The 15,871-nt window shown below is 35.3% G+C and overlaps 1 protein-coding gene across 25 annotated transcripts in view; it reads right to left on the bottom strand.

Annotated features, from left to right (window-relative positions):
* The window catches only part of TRIP12 (thyroid hormone receptor interactor 12), a 132,364-nt gene that overhangs the window by 41,137 nt on the left and 75,356 nt on the right, over positions 1–15,871 (bottom strand). For all 25 annotated transcript variants that reach the window (XM_072961808.1, XM_031677890.2, XM_072961821.1 and 22 more), the window contains 9 exons: positions 15,268–15,351; positions 14,107–14,202; positions 7,283–7,431; positions 4,757–4,792; positions 4,579–4,674; positions 3,602–3,694; positions 3,244–3,405; positions 1,127–1,195; positions 864–1,029 (listed from right to left, as the gene is read on the bottom strand). In XM_072961808.1, the coding sequence (XP_072817909.1) occupies positions 864–1,029; positions 1,127–1,195; positions 3,244–3,405; positions 3,602–3,694; positions 4,579–4,674; positions 4,757–4,792; positions 7,283–7,431; positions 14,107–14,202; positions 15,268–15,351 (951 nt within the window). The remainder of the gene's footprint in view (positions 1–863; positions 1,030–1,126; positions 1,196–3,243; positions 3,406–3,601; positions 3,695–4,578; positions 4,675–4,756; positions 4,793–7,282; positions 7,432–14,106; positions 14,203–15,267; positions 15,352–15,871) is intronic.

Consider the following 15,871-nt stretch of genomic DNA (forward strand, 5'->3'; position numbering starts at 1 on the left):
GCCACCTGCTAAAATTCACAAGTAACGCAACTGAATATAAAACTGATTCGCCCCCCACAAAAAGTACTATTATACTTACTATTCTATCTGATGCAGTGGGACCAAAGGCTAGGTTGTCAGTGAATCTCATCACTGACTCCCAAGGTAACATCCTCGGAGATTAGAATTATGGATATGAAATTACTCACAATTATAGGTGTTTCACACAAAAGTGACCAATACTCTACTAGCAGTAATTACAACATACAGATGTTTTCTGAAGCCCGCTGTCTTCTGACATTAACTTGTGAACTCAAAGGCTTGAGAGAATAATGGACAAATGCAATAGCAGTGCAATGACACTTTACACCCTGCACACTGGGAAGGGCTTAGAAATACTGAAACAGCCAAAATCGGAGACATTCATCTGTGTAAATAAGTTCCAACATTCTGAGGGAAGAAAAACAACCTGGAATCAGATAAAACTGCTGGAAAACCTAACGTGGGCAGAAAGAACTACCTATTAGCCGAAGAGAAGCAGTTACTGGTAACCTAAAACTCAGAATTCTCCTAATGAAGCATCATTACTTAATTGGTAATGTATAGAAAGCAGTGATCTTGGGTCTGTGGTCCTATAACCACAAAGGGTAAACTTTTAATATACTATATACTTTAAAATTTTTGTGTAGGAAGCATTTCTACATCGTTGGAACACAAATTTATTATACATTAACATTTTTCTTCCTTTTACTATTCAGTGCCTATGACATTAGCAACCCCCTCTGCTTGCTTAAGTTGACTTTACATATTAACGGAGATTAAAACACACACGCACACACAAGCTGCTTTTCCTACTTAAAAGAGAACAATAAAATAGCACTTACTTTGCTTCATTAGTTGAACAGCTAAAGTTGGACAATTGGAACACATAAGAGAAAACATGCGAACCACCATTATAAACATCCCAGAACTTAAAATTGGTGGAGTCACTACCAATAGTTGTTGAACATTCGTAAGCAGATCTTTGGAGGCAACCTGCTGGAGTAAATTCTTCACAAACAGGAAAAAAAAAAAAAACCAAACTGTTACATCATGAGTCAGCAATTTAACAACTTCATGAAAATGCCAACAAAGACTAAATGCTTACCTCCTCATGTTGGAAGTTGTCCACTAGACGTGCAAAACAAAGGCAAGTGCTTTCTACTGACTTTTTGTCCTATTTTTTTTGTAAAAGAAAATAAAGTTTGTTAACAAAAAACATTTTCACTGCCATACATCACTTCCTTATCTTCTTTCCTAAACCCAAATTCTTTAAAAGCACAGTGAACCTAAGCAAGCAATCAGTAATGTCATAATTTCAAAGCAAAGAGGATCAACTGAGAGAACCTCTCTCCTCCAGTAAGGCCCCAATGGATAAAAGTAAACATACAGAAAAAAAGGAACAACTTTTGCCATTGCATAATTTCAATACATAAACAAAAACTATAATAAAGAAAAAATAAGCATCCTACCATCCTAAAAAGCAAAATGTCTAAAACACACATACACTAAAAAGTTGTAAATCGTTAAGTATGTGCATGAGCCAGAGGTTTGCTGATAATACAAACTAGGCGTATGTTTGCTATATTCACTATGAAGACAATTGAAAATACTATTAGAGTGGTCTCACTGAGAAATCATTTGGAGTAACTCTCATAAAAACAGAAAGAACAACTTAATGGTTTAAGTATTTTGACAGACCTTGTTTTTTCCTAATTGATAAATGGGTTTTAGATGTAAAAACTAGACTAGCTTGTGTAAAAATGAGAGTAATTCTGGTATTATGAGCCCTACACCTCCGCTGTCACTACTTAAGTCTAGTAAGAATTCTACAAAGCCAACTATTTAACTTCTCTGATTCTCATGTCCTAAGTAAGGTGCTGACCTCACAGCTAAGTAGACAACATAGTTCTAGTCCCAATAAAGCCTGCTACGTTTTTTAAAATGAACAATGAATGGCACTACTTGTGTGTTGATCATCTTAGAAGCAAAATACTTCAATGATTCAATAATCAGTATTATTTTATCTACCTTCTGTAAATCCCTCATTTAACACAGGCACACCTCGTTTTATGGTGCTTCACTTTAGTGTACTTTTCAGATACTGCGTTTTGTTGTTGTTGCTTTGCTTTTTTACAGACTGAAGGTTTGTGGCAACCTTGCACTAAGCAAGTCTATCGGCGCCATTTTCCCAGCAGCCTTTGCTCACTTCATGTCTCTGCATCACATTTTGGTAATTCTCAAAATATTTCAAACTCTCCCCCTCCACCAGCAAAAAGACTACAATTCACTGAAGGATCAGATGCTGGTTAGCCTTTTTTAGCAATGAAGAAGTATTTTTTAATTAAGGTATGTACATTTTTTTTAGGCATAACATTATTGCACACTTAATAGACTACAGTATAGTATAAAAATAATTTTCATATGCACTGGGAAACCAAAACATTCTTATCATTCACTTTATTGTGATATTTCACTTTATTGCAGTAGTCGGAACCGAACCCACAGAATCTCTTGAGGCATGCCTGTATATTTCATGTACCTAATTTTCCCCAAGAAGATTTTAAGCACACTTGGTAAAGGACATGATTTAAAAGCCAGATTTTTAAATATCTCTTAAGCAATAACAACACTCTGAAACATTACAAGAAAATTCTATTACTCTACAAACTTGAAGCTTACCTCACAATCTGTCCTTACTAGAGGCTCCTGTAAGCCCTGCCTCACACCGCATCACCAGGCCCACTGGTTCCATCTCCCGAACAACTGCTCCTGCTCTTCTCCAACCCCAGCAGCTACAGTCTGCATTTTTCATTTCATTTCTGTCTGGGACACAGTCTCATCTCTTTTCTGATCTTAACCCACATCCTTCTAGTTTTGTCTGCCTAACCCAGTATCTTTCAGGAAAGGGTGATCTTTCCAAAAGGAAGTTCTAACTATATCACACAGTAAACATTCGGTGTTTCTGAAATAATAAATTTAACCCTTAAAGTCAAAATAGGTGAAGATATCAAGTACCTAAAATAGTGTTCACTTGGGTAAATCCACCAAAATTTTATCAAATAACCTAATATAGCACATGACTAGGTAATAGTTGAAAAAACATAGATCAAAACATTTCCAATTTAAATATACAGTTGCAAGATTTAAGTTTCCACTTGAAATTGGCATTTTAAAAATGTAATAAAAATGTTCTATGACACATAAAATAGGTTTATATTTTACCTGATGGGTTAGCCTTTGGGTAAGTAATGGGAGGGAATCTGCCACAAAATGAAATTCATCCGGCGTGATACTCTGGCAGCAATTGGCTGCAATTGCTAGTGCGTTTCTTTGGGCATTTATGCTGAAGAACTCTAGATACAGCAAGCAGTCTGCCAAACCACCCTAAAATACAGGAAACTGTTAAAGTGAAGAAATATCCTTTTTCAGAAATTAAAAAAAAAAATTAAGCCTACGAAAGTCTAGCACATCACTTTGGAACAGTATGTAACTTACAGAGGCTGGAACCTAGGAGCTAATCTAAATGTGGATCTAAAATCCAACAGTATATGAAACATAGCCCTTCAGCAACAACACTTACCGCCTGTAGAATGGCTTTACTGTGTCTACGCGATAACATCTCCAAGGCCGTCAAGGCCTGCTCAGCCACATCAATACACTGAATAACTTGCAGCTGGGAACATATAAATAGGAAACTTAAGGTTATCATTCAAGTTCTTTTATCATTGCTTATCTCCAACATAAATAAACACATTTTCTACCATTTCCATCAATCTATGCTGCCTAACCTGAAACCCACCATAGGAAACCAGTGACTTGTGAGCTTAGGCTGTAACATATAGCCAATACAGTTTCCTTCCAACTACTTTGTTTTAAAATATTGAAAAGTATGTTTTACAGAGAGAATAAACTAAATTCAATTACATAACTTTAAATCTTCATATTTAAAATAAATGAGTTGGTTTATATAACTAATTTTAAAAATCAAGTTTTAAACTTTATACCATATTCCAATGTTATCAGATAATGCAAATTTTATTGTGCATTTAAAAGAAAAAGGTCTTTAACACAGACAAAAACACAACCTAGCACAGACCATATGAAAAAATTTCCTTTCTCCACTGACTCACTTTATGACCTTGAGCAAGGCACTTTGTCTCAGCCTTCTCAGCTGTAAAATGAGGGTTTAAATAGCTATCAACCTCATTGGGATGTTTTCTAGAAATAATGAGATTATTTTTATTTTTAATCAAGTGCTCTACGTTCTTCGCTGAAAGATTTTATACTAACATAGTAATTGCTATTATTAAAAATTATAAAGCTGGGTTGATTTTACAAATGCTTTATTAGCATCAACTTTTTAAACTACGTCCCTGCTAAACATGAAACATTTCCTGGAATCTTGGCAAAAAAATATAGTTAGATAATGGATGCTAAAAAATGTGTTTTAATGTGGCCTTACTATTTGATATACTACTTTAGAATTCAACAGTCAAGAGTTCTCAGCTTGATTCCCCTATGCCTGCTTTTGAACAAGCTGAGCAAAAGTCGGATTACCTTTTCTAAAAAGACAGGAATTGCATCTACTACAACAGCAGATGATCGAGGAAGTGCTTCCATCATGTACGTTAAGGCTCGACAAGCATGGTTCATCTAGAAAAGAAGCCATCTTTACTCAAAAAAAACCTCAAAATTTTAATTTGGAGCGTTTTTAAAAAATATAGCACATACTTACAATATCAAAATTATGCTCCATCTGCAGTAATGTTATCTGTTATAAAAAAGGTAATAACAAAGTATTAAAAGCTATCTGTATCTTAGAAGTCTGACAAGTATTTCTTCTTCCATTTCCTCTACTCCCCTCTTCAGAAGCCCATTACATGTCATTAAGGGCTTAGCAAGTGTCAATGAACATTTAATACATAAATAAACAGACCAGCAATGCAGTGACATTTGTTAAATTAACAACTATGAGTACAGATTAAAGACCACAGCTTAGAAATTCTTGTTAATCGGCTGCTCTAAATTGTGGTAAGCACCATTTAACTCAGCTGTAAAATACACAGTCGTCTAGGATTTAAACACAATATTGATCACGTTAGGAATTAACTCACTAATTAAAACTCAAATTAATGTAATTATTCTACAGATGCATGAGTTAGTCTAAGTGATTCCACATTACTTTCTCCTGAGGAAAAGATCTTAAGCAGATTTCAATCATGTTTTTCAAAGAGGAGGATGAAAGAACTACTAGGCATATACTCTCCATCTTCCTGGAGCAGCCAAAGTTGCCAAAGAAATGTCCTACTTGGGGAAGCAGACAATCATTCACTGTCTTCTAGTTCAATGGAAAAATCTTAATGCACTGAATTTAAGCTGTAAAGTACCCTTCAATAAAATATATGACTATAATAACAGACATCAGATATTCTAAGATAATACTCATTTACTATCCATGTCTTCTCAGCTCTGAATTATGCTGGATAAAGTATATCTACACACCAAAGGTCCTGATAACTGTGTGAAACACACACACACGAGAGTGTACACTGTCTCAAATTACTCACAGTCACTTAAAACAACTACTCTAAATTAAAAGGAGTTGTTATGTTAACAGAAAAAGTAATAAATTCCCCAATTCTTCAGGTGGAATGATCTTTGTAAGCCCACATTTGGCAAGGACTGCTGTAAACAGGTTCTTCACCAAAAATGACTGTTTATGGTATATGGTGATTGATGGATATATATTCATAATATTCAACTGTGATGAAAGATAAATCCAGACAACTCATTAACACTCATTATTAATAGCACAAGCCGACTTGTGTAGGTCCCGTAAGTACTTAAATCTAATCAACAACCATCCAAAGTACGTAAATTAGATTATGTGTTAACACTTCTGCCTAGATTCAACAGCTCCTTTAACTAATAAAAACTGCATTTTAACAGAGACAGTATATAGTAAACCTAGTTCTCCATTACTATTTATTTTTAAATGAACAACAACAAACAAACAAGGAAGTTTAATTCAGGTCATAAAAGCCAGCTATTGAAGGAAATGATAATTTGGGCATGAATATTAACATAGGCAAAATGCCAAGCTACAAAGGCGAATACTGCTTTCATGAAACATTCAGAAATTAACATGCAAGCCTTTAGAGTGGAACTGGTAAGACTTAAGAGCTAGCTTTTGTTACTGGGAGGAGGTCTGCATGGCAGAAGGTAAAGAAACTGCTCCTTCCTGTAACATTCCCTGCCAGTACGGAGCCAGCCAACAAATAAGAACAGGCAGAATAAAGACGATGTCATCTTGTCTTTGACTGGTCCTCCGTCAGCTCTCTCCTCACACTCCAATCTCTCTGTAATCCAATAAAGCGATCAAATGAGGTAAACTGATATTCCAATCACAATTTCATTTTTGTGAACTTTACTGGATGTGTAAACAAAGACTTAAATGATATTTATTTTAACTTCCAAGGTAAAATATGGTATGAATGTACCCATGACGCATGTTAGTCTTTTGTTATTATTTCATTCAGACTTAATTTTAATCTTAAATTATAGCCAATTTCTTTCATCTCACACTGAGAAAATTACTAAGCCACTACTTAAAAGATATATTATGCTCCAGGGCCTACATTGGTAATGGCAATTCCTCTTCCTATTGCTTTCACATTAAAAAGCTTAAGTGATTAAAGATATTAATAAATTCTAAATATCAACTCACAACTGTGTTGAAAACCGTTAAAAGATCTTTTAAAACTGTTTTTTTTATTGTCGAGTATTGTTTTGTTTCTTTTGTTTTGCCTAACATAAAACCTGTTTGGCTGGAAGGATCCATGCAGTATTCTAGCCCGACTGCTCTGCCATGCACACGACTATCAAGCCTGCAACTTTCGTGGCCCACAAAGACAACCCACAATAGAGCTGCCTCTATCGTCCCATGTGAAAAAGCAAAAGCATGTGTTTTGGCATAGTATATTACCTGATGGGGGTAACAACTTAAAATTTAAAGCCAGTCATTTAAGTATCAAAGATAATGTAAGTAGTCATTCATCAAGAAATGGTTTAGAAATTTTACTACTTCATCATTAACAGTCACTCACAATCTCTATAAGCACGAAATAAAAGCACTAAGCCACACTTGACTATCTCTTGGTCCTGCCACGTTTTAAAATTCCCAATGACAATAATCATGCTTTTAGTAAAAATATGGGCATCATTCAGAAGAGATAAAATGAGGGGAGAAGTCTTATCTTACCAAAGCTGGAACGACACTCTTGACTGGAAACCCTCCCAGTGTCTCCTCATTTCCCATGACCAATAATTGACACATTTCAATAACTGCCTGGAGCTGCTGACTTTCATCACTTGCTTGTAGTCCTTGCAGAAGCTGCTGGGCCTTAGAACCTTCACAAGGGGAAAAAAAACCCATTATTTTTAACCATGTAAGAAAATTTTTACTAGGTATTCAGTGTGACTTTACATGGTAATTGGCTGCTTGTCTTCTTTGGATCCCAATTAAAGGCCAGATCTATTCCAAAGTTAAGACAGGCTGCTGACAATTCAAGACAGAATTAAATTAGTTGGATTTACTTTGCCTTAAAATGGTATCACAGTTATTTATATATTTTTTGTTTTTTAAATCTTTATCTTTTTAAATGAGCCAAATTGATTGGTTTTTAACAGCTAAAACAAAAAATAATATCCCTAAGACTACTATGAACTGCTACCTTGAACACATAGCTGCTTTTAAAAACATGTATATCTAGAGAGCAAAAAACCCTTCTGCAATAATAAAAGCCTTTTAAACAACGATGCCCAGACGTCAAAGGAAATGCTATATCCCTCTAAATACCTCCATCAGAATAAATGAAATCCAAGTAACAGTGAAAAGGCAAGGAACCTCCCAGGAATCCAAAGACCGCACTTTGAAAACCACCATCACAGATCAGGGTGGTAGGAAAACATTTTCTATGAAGAGCCGGACAGTAAATGTTTTGGGCTCTGCAACTACTGGACCCTGGCCCTGTGGCACAAATGCAGACACAGGCAATATGTGAACTGAGCAAGGCTGTATTTCAATCCAACTTTATTTATAGACACTGAAATTCGAATTTCATTTAACTTTCACACCACAAAATATTAAACTTTTAAAACTTTTTCAGCCATTTAAAAATGTAAAAATCATTTTCAGTTCATAGGCTGTATCAAAACAAGCAAGAGACCAAATCTGGTCCTTGGGACCAAATTTTTGTAGTTTGCCAACTGCTGATACAGAGGTAAAGAGAAGCTGTGGCACTTCATGGAGTCACAGGAGGCTGATACGTTCAACTGAATTGGCCCCACCGGACACTTGCTGAGTTCTGGAGCTGTGAAGACGGCTGGGTTTGACTCAGAGGTTTTGGTAAGACAGAATAAAAACTCCTGTGGTCTGATGGTGCTCAGAAGACAAAGTCCCCAGAGAGGGAGGAGGCCCGCCTCAAACACACAGCCAGTGCCCCACCCCCAAGACATCTGCCACATTTTGAAACTGCATAATGAATATAAAGTCTAAATAGACAGAGACTTGCAAGGTTCTCAATCATTAAAAACCCTGGGAGGTCACAACTGAGAAACGGATGAGCCAGAGGTGAAATGAGTCATATAAAAATTGTAATTCAGTCAAAGCAAGCTAAAGCCCTGACTAGAGCAAACTGATCTGCTCCTGACCCTTTCCGTTTAACATGGAAAAAGAGGAAACCCTCACTAGAGGAAAGCATCGTTTGGGGTCTTTCAGTTCATATAATCAATTACCAGACATATGAAGAAGCAGAAGAATATGTGACTAATAATCAAAAGGGGGAAAAAAAAACCAGAAGCAGACTAACACCACTAGAATTATAAGTGTTCAATAACTATGATTAATAATTTGAAAATATAAGCAAAGGTGGACAAAATGGTAAGAATATAAAGAAACTCAACAGAAAATTGGAATCTTATTATTTAAAAAAATCAAATAACTACCTAGAACTGGGAAACATCATATCTGAAATTTTAAAGTCACTGAGGGTTTTAACCAAAGACTGAAGAAAATAGCAGAAAAAAGAATTAGTGAATCTGAAAAATGATTAATAAAAAGTTTTCAAACTGAGCAAAAGGAAAAATTCTGGGAAAAACAAAAATAAAATAGAGCTAGAGAGACACAGTAGATGAAGTCCAAAGTATGAACATGTATGAGCTTGATATTCCCAGAAGGAAAGGAAGGAGAATATTCAAAGAGATAATGAGATAAGAGAAACAATATATGACGAGATAATGGCCAGCAATTTTCTAAAACTGATGAAAGGAATCAACTCATAGATACAAAGGCTTGGTGAAACCTGAGCAAATTAAAAACGAAAAAAAAAAGTCACTATATACGTCTAATAGTCAAACTATTAAAAATTAATAAAATTTGAAAAAGCAAATTTTAAAAGAAGCCATAGAAGAAAAGCATTGCCTTGAAAGGGTAACAGTAAGATTTTTAAACATAAACTATGGAAACCAGAAGACATTAATTACCAAGTGCTAGCATGGGATTTTACATCTGAGGTAAATCTCTTTTAAAAATTAAGGCAAATCAAGGCTTTCTCAAACAAAAGCATAGAGGAGTCGTTAAAGCAGTCACTTACTATATGAAAAAAAGTTCTTCAGGCTGAAGGGAAACAATCCTGATAGAAGAAAGAACTGCAGCAAGGAATTAAGAGCATTGGAAATGGCACCTAAGTGGGCAAACATAAAGGAATATGGATTTTCTAAAATAACAATTGTCTTACTGTGTTTATAACATATGTATAAGGAAAACAAATTAAAACAACGGCATAAAGGATGGCAAGAAAAAAAGTCAAGTTGCTATAAGGTGCTTGCACTGTTTGGGTATGATAAAAGTATTATTATAAGGTAGACTATAATAAGCCAAGGATCTGCATTATAATCTCTAGGGTAAACAGCCCCCACCCCCAAAAAAAAGTATACAAGGATATATAACTAAAAAGTTAGCAGAAGGAAAAAAAAATGACATCATACTGTTGTTATTCGTGACTAGTGGAAATAAAAATGGTACATCTCCCAAACAGGCTGATTTACAACATCTGCCAAGATGTATGTATTTATCCTTTACAAAGCAGTCCCCCTTTGAGAAATCTATCCTCTAGGAAAATTAGGAAACCTGTATTCCACTGCAACACGACCAACACTGGAAATAACCCAAATGTCCAACAGAGGACTGGCTAAATAAACTGTACATCCACACATTGCAGCACAATGGCAGCTTTACAAAAGGGAAGGGGAATCTCCTCTCTCTCTCTATACGTATATAGGGGTGTGTGTGTGTGTGTGTGTGTGTGTGTGTGTGTGCGCGTGCGTGCGTGTGTGTGTGTGTGTGCGTGCGTGTGTGTGTGTGTGCGTGCGTGTGTGTGCGCGCGCGTGTGTGTGTGCGCGCGCGTGTGTGTGTGCGCGCGCGCGCGCGCACATAGCAGCTATGGAGAGTAAACACCAAAATGTAATGTAAAAAGCAAGGAAAGTATGTAGTTTTTACTACTCTTATCTAAGGACAGTGTCTGTGAAGCAGATAATATGGATTTGTTTTTGTTTTCTTGAGTAAGTAACAAAAGGATAGATCATAAAATTAACAAAGGTTATTTGTGTTGAGGAGGAAATAGGCTAAAGGGGTAGAAAAAGAATGTAAGACTTTTAAAAATACACCTTACTTACAGATTTGACTTCAGGAACCATATAAATATTACACACTTAAAAAAGCAAAATTACATTTTAAAATCAACCCCTAAAAATTAAGAGCAAAATAAAACAAATGAGCCAAACTAACTTGGCAGTATGAACAAGAAGAAAATTTCAAATGACTGAAATATAAAAATCTGACCACAAAGTGAGATATATCCCAAGAACAAAAAAAGAACTATTACAAAATTAAAACTTTCTCAATACTACTATTTTTGGTGTTAAGCTGGAATTTTGTCCTGTAGGATAAAGCAAATAAATGACTATGTTATAATCATTGAACTGAAACTTTTGGCATGGGAGAAAGATACAAGATAAATATAACCTCTGCAGCCCGGAATCTGAATTGGCAGTGTCACTATGAGCTCATTATTTTTATCTTAAAAGATTATTAAATACAATTATTTCCTAGGTGTGAGATCACATCAGAAAGATTCAGAGATTACCTGCTAAAAGATCAGATAACAAGTGGGCAATTTAACCATCAACGAAAGCCAATCTTAAATCCGCCTGACAATAATACTTAAAAAAACAATAACAGCACTTTGAAGAATGCAAAAACCAACTATTTTGAAAACTGGTTAAAAAAAAAAAGGACAGGAAATATTTTCCCTCTACCAACTATTCTACAGGGTAACCTAATGCAAGGGAGAGATATTCTTCACATATTTCAACTAAATTACTTCTTTTACCCTAGTAAATGAAGGATGAACATTAGATATGGAACACTATCATTTGCAATCTCTGCCTTCAAGGCACGGAGTTTCAATGGCTTAAGAGGGGATCGGACTTTGAGTGCTTCCTAATATTAGAAAACAGTACCACTTTTGCATAGTGTTTCCCCACCAGAGGCAAAAAAATAAAGAATCAAACTTGAATCTGAAAAAGCCTCTAGATGCAACTACCAGTTTACGAGAAATTTACTTATGACGTTTGAGACAATGGAAAATTTGACACTGACTGGGTATCTATTAATAAGGAATTACTGGTTTACCTTTCGGATATAATAATAGTAATGTGTGTGCGTGGGTTTTGTTTTGTTTGGGCTGGGGGGATTAGGTTTATTTACATATTTAGTTACTTTAATGAAGGTAGCGGGGATTGAACCCAGGATCTTCTGCATGCCGTGTGTGTGTGTGTGTTATAGAACACTATCTTGAGTACGTGATGAGATGTTTACAGACAAAATTATATAATGTCTGGGATTCGTTTCAAACTAATATGAGGAGGGATGCTGGTGAGCATAAAAACAAGGACTGGCCATGAAGCAAGCATTGCTGAAGCTGGGGCATGGGCATGGGCATGGGGGTGTGTGACACTGTTTCCTACTCTTGTTGCAGTCTATGGTTTACATTAATTTCATGTGCAATACTCAAGACTTAACAGACCTGCAGCAATTTTTCTTCCCAGCCTTCTCTCCAGAAATAAATGAAGTGGTTAAAAATAAATGAAATCAAATCTCTCCTAAAACACACACATACTCACGTTAACTGATGATAAGGTGTGGATTATGTTTTGATCCTGATTCAAATAAAGTTTTTAAATGGATTTATGAGAGGACTGGAACACTTGAACTCTGAACAGATACTTAATAATAAAGATTTGCTTCTTAATATAACCAGAATAATTTGTAACTATAAAAATAAGAACATAAACATTTTTAGGAAGTATTGTGGTTATGTTCTTATTTTTATAGTTACAAATTCAAATATATGCAGATGGAACTGATTAAAAATAATCTTGGGGTGGGGAGAACAACTGAGGATATGAATGAAACAACAGTCGCTCCGGTAACTGGTGGTGCGTTCATGGAGGTACTATACAGTTACTACTCTCAGCTTTCAAGTATGTTTGATCTTTTTCATAATAAAGATCATTTCACTCCCCTTTTCTCAATCCTTATTTTCTAAATCCCGATTACCCCGTAGTTAAACCCCACACTTGCTGCTGGCCTGCAAAGGTCTGACTTGACCTGTCAAGTGCCTGTGCCTCTCACATTTCATCTTCTACCACTTTCCTTTCACTTTCCGCAGGTCCCTCCTGCTGTCTAATGAGCAAGCAGCGCTCATTTCCACCTCTGGCCTGGCACTTCCTCTTTCCCTCAGATCTGTGCATAGCTGGTTTCCTCACTCCCACCACACCAAACAACCTTCTTCCTTGTTCTGCTTTGTCTTCCTTCACTGCACTGACACAGCCTGAAATTTTACTATAGTAATTGTCTTGTTTATTGCCAGGGTCCATCTCTAACACAGAAGCTCCATGTGGGAAACAACTCTGCTTATTTTCCTATTCATGGCTTTGTATAATCCCAGTACCTAATAAATGACACCAAATAAAAATCCATTTTCAAGGCTTCAAGAACTGTGCGAGAGGGTACATTATTTGAGAGCTGAGTATCAGGGCAGCAAAAGCAAAACAAATACATGAATACCACCTGCTTCTTAAAATTCTCACGTACAAGTACACATATGTGAGCACATGTACACACTCTGCATTATAAAAAAAAAAACCTGGAATATTTGATGGAAAACTATATAAGTGTATATTTGTAAGGTCAGAGTTTATAGGTTTCAGTATCAGCACATTTTATAAATTCTGAAATTAATCAAGACTGAAGTCTGCAAGAAGCCTACTGATCCTATGGAAATATTATGAATAGAAGTTATTAAAAATGCTTAAATGTAAATTTTGTTTAAGGATGCTAAAGATAGTATTCTATACCAGACAAAATTTAACTGAATTTGTGATTATGCATTAAGTTATTCTTAGTTACAAATTGAGACTTAAAGAGTCACTGTTGTGTCTACCATATATGACAAGATCTCTGGGTTATAATACATTAATTTGATTAAATGAGTCTAGTTACTGGTAATTCTGCTGAGAAATCTTTCCTCTCAGGCTCATTTACGATCGACTGTCTACTGGGTTAAATTTTATTATACCATAAAAAACTCAAGATGCAAATCTATGCAAATCATGTAATCAGATACTGTAATAATCAATGTAATCATCTTTACTCTTCTATAGTCCAAAAAAAAAAGTCAATCTTATTACACACTTTGGATGGTTTTCTACTGATTCCAATTCGGCAATCAAAAAATAAAAGAATAGAAGAAAATCTTGAAGAGCTGTTATATTTAAGGCAAAAAAGTACAGAAGTCGTATTTTTTAAAAACAGGTTAAATTTCATGAAAACTTCCTTATAATGGAAACTTTCTTTCATGAATAGGCAAACAGTAAAAAAAAAACAGCACTCAACTAATAAATAAGGGTTTTGCAGGGGGTGGGGGGGTGGCGAAGAGGATGAATTTAAAAGTAGTCACTTACTAGCTCCACTTCCAATTGTTCTATGGAAAAGCTGTGACATCCGAGGACCAAGAGGACCAAACAGGTGAGGAGGAAGACCCCTGGCCTCTAACAGAGCTATGGAAAAAAGAAGGGCAGGAAGAGTAGTTGAGCTGTCAATACAACTGGTTTTATCTAAAAGTTTCAAGCAACTGATTGATCTCACGTAACCGATTAAATGTCACTTTCCATTCTGAATGTTAAAGGGAAGCTGCGTTAAACTTTTCAAGACCACTTGCCTATTCTAATGTAATATAAGTTATAACACCCATGTGCCAATTCTAGGGCATCTTAAGATTTTATGGAGATATTAAATATCAATGTCATCAGGGACCATATAAAAGGTCCAAGAAAAACCCAAAGTAAATATTTAATTTGAAGAAATTATATGCTAAGCACCTCTGTGCTATTTCCACTCTGATGGTATTTCCCAACCAGATACTGATGATGAGATCCTCTAAAAACAAACATTATTTTTGTCAATTCCAAAAAGTGAGAAAAATCGTTATAGTTTTTCTAGTCAAAAAGTGATTGTTGTTAAATTCTTTCAGGAACTCAAAAGCAGTATTAAGCTGATTAATAAATGTTTCTTTTAAGCCTCACATTAAGGATCTATTACACAAATCAACTGTCTGAAGACAATAAAAATACATACCCATTCTCTTGTGACGAGTGTACACATAATATAAGGATGCTTTTTACAACATTATAATACCTGGAGTTTATGTATACATCCTATATTGAGTTTGAAATAGCTGATCAAGAACACAGTAAAAAAGCATCCTGCTAGACTGCATCATGTTATTAGGTACCAGAGACCAATATATTAAGCTACCCCTTTTTCAACATCTTATTTCATTACTAGCTATACATGTAATTCTAATGAAGAAAAATTTTTAAAACATAAACAGTAAATATATCATATAATATTTTTATCCAGTTAAACAGTAAAAATGAAAAACCAGATAGATCATGTTCCAATTCCAAATCATCAAATCACCACTAAATAAAAAGCTTCCTTTAGAGGTGTAGGCATTGCTAGATTATGTTCAGATGAGCTTATCTGAATTAGTTTCAACCAAGAACAGTAGTAACAGGTAGCCCATGATAAAAGTTTCTTGTAGGCCCAGTAACTGTCTTTACCTTGTAATCGTCCCATCTCAGAATCATCTGATTCACTCTCCCCAGAGGTGGTCATGCCCACAGCCCCTGCAACAGAACTAGAGGCTTCAAAAGGAGGGGGGGAGGGGTTGGAGAGGAACATTTAAACTCATTATGTCTGGTTTATCTTAAAAAAGAAAAAGCAGAGTTTTACAGATTAACAATGAATAAAGATAATTAAACATGTCTGTCCACTGCACTCAGTTGTTATTTTAAACATCACCCTGTGGCTTTCATGAAAAAAAGATTGCTCAACTATGTGAGAAACAAGCATAAAAATACAACTTTTGCATTTCATTTCATTCATACATGGCTTTCACAGTTTCCTCCTGTCTTTGAAACTGTTCCTCAATTGTTTTATCCTGAACTTCTCTACCGAAAGTGCAAAACGATAACACTGCTAAAACCACTGTGATATTTAATAGATGGGTCATTAGTCACAAACATAACAGAAAGCAAAACTGACATTTGGGGAAAATGTTCCATGTAGATAGATGTGTGCTTTCTTCAGTCTGCTTCATTTCTGAACTACAGTTTTGAGACAATTGTTTATCATCTGTTTTCTTTCATTTCAATAGAGTGTAAA

Source organism: Vicugna pacos, chromosome 5 (genome assembly GCF_048564905.1).
Source record: "Vicugna pacos chromosome 5, VicPac4, whole genome shotgun sequence".
Lineage (NCBI taxonomy): Eukaryota > Metazoa > Chordata > Mammalia > Artiodactyla > Camelidae > Vicugna > Vicugna pacos.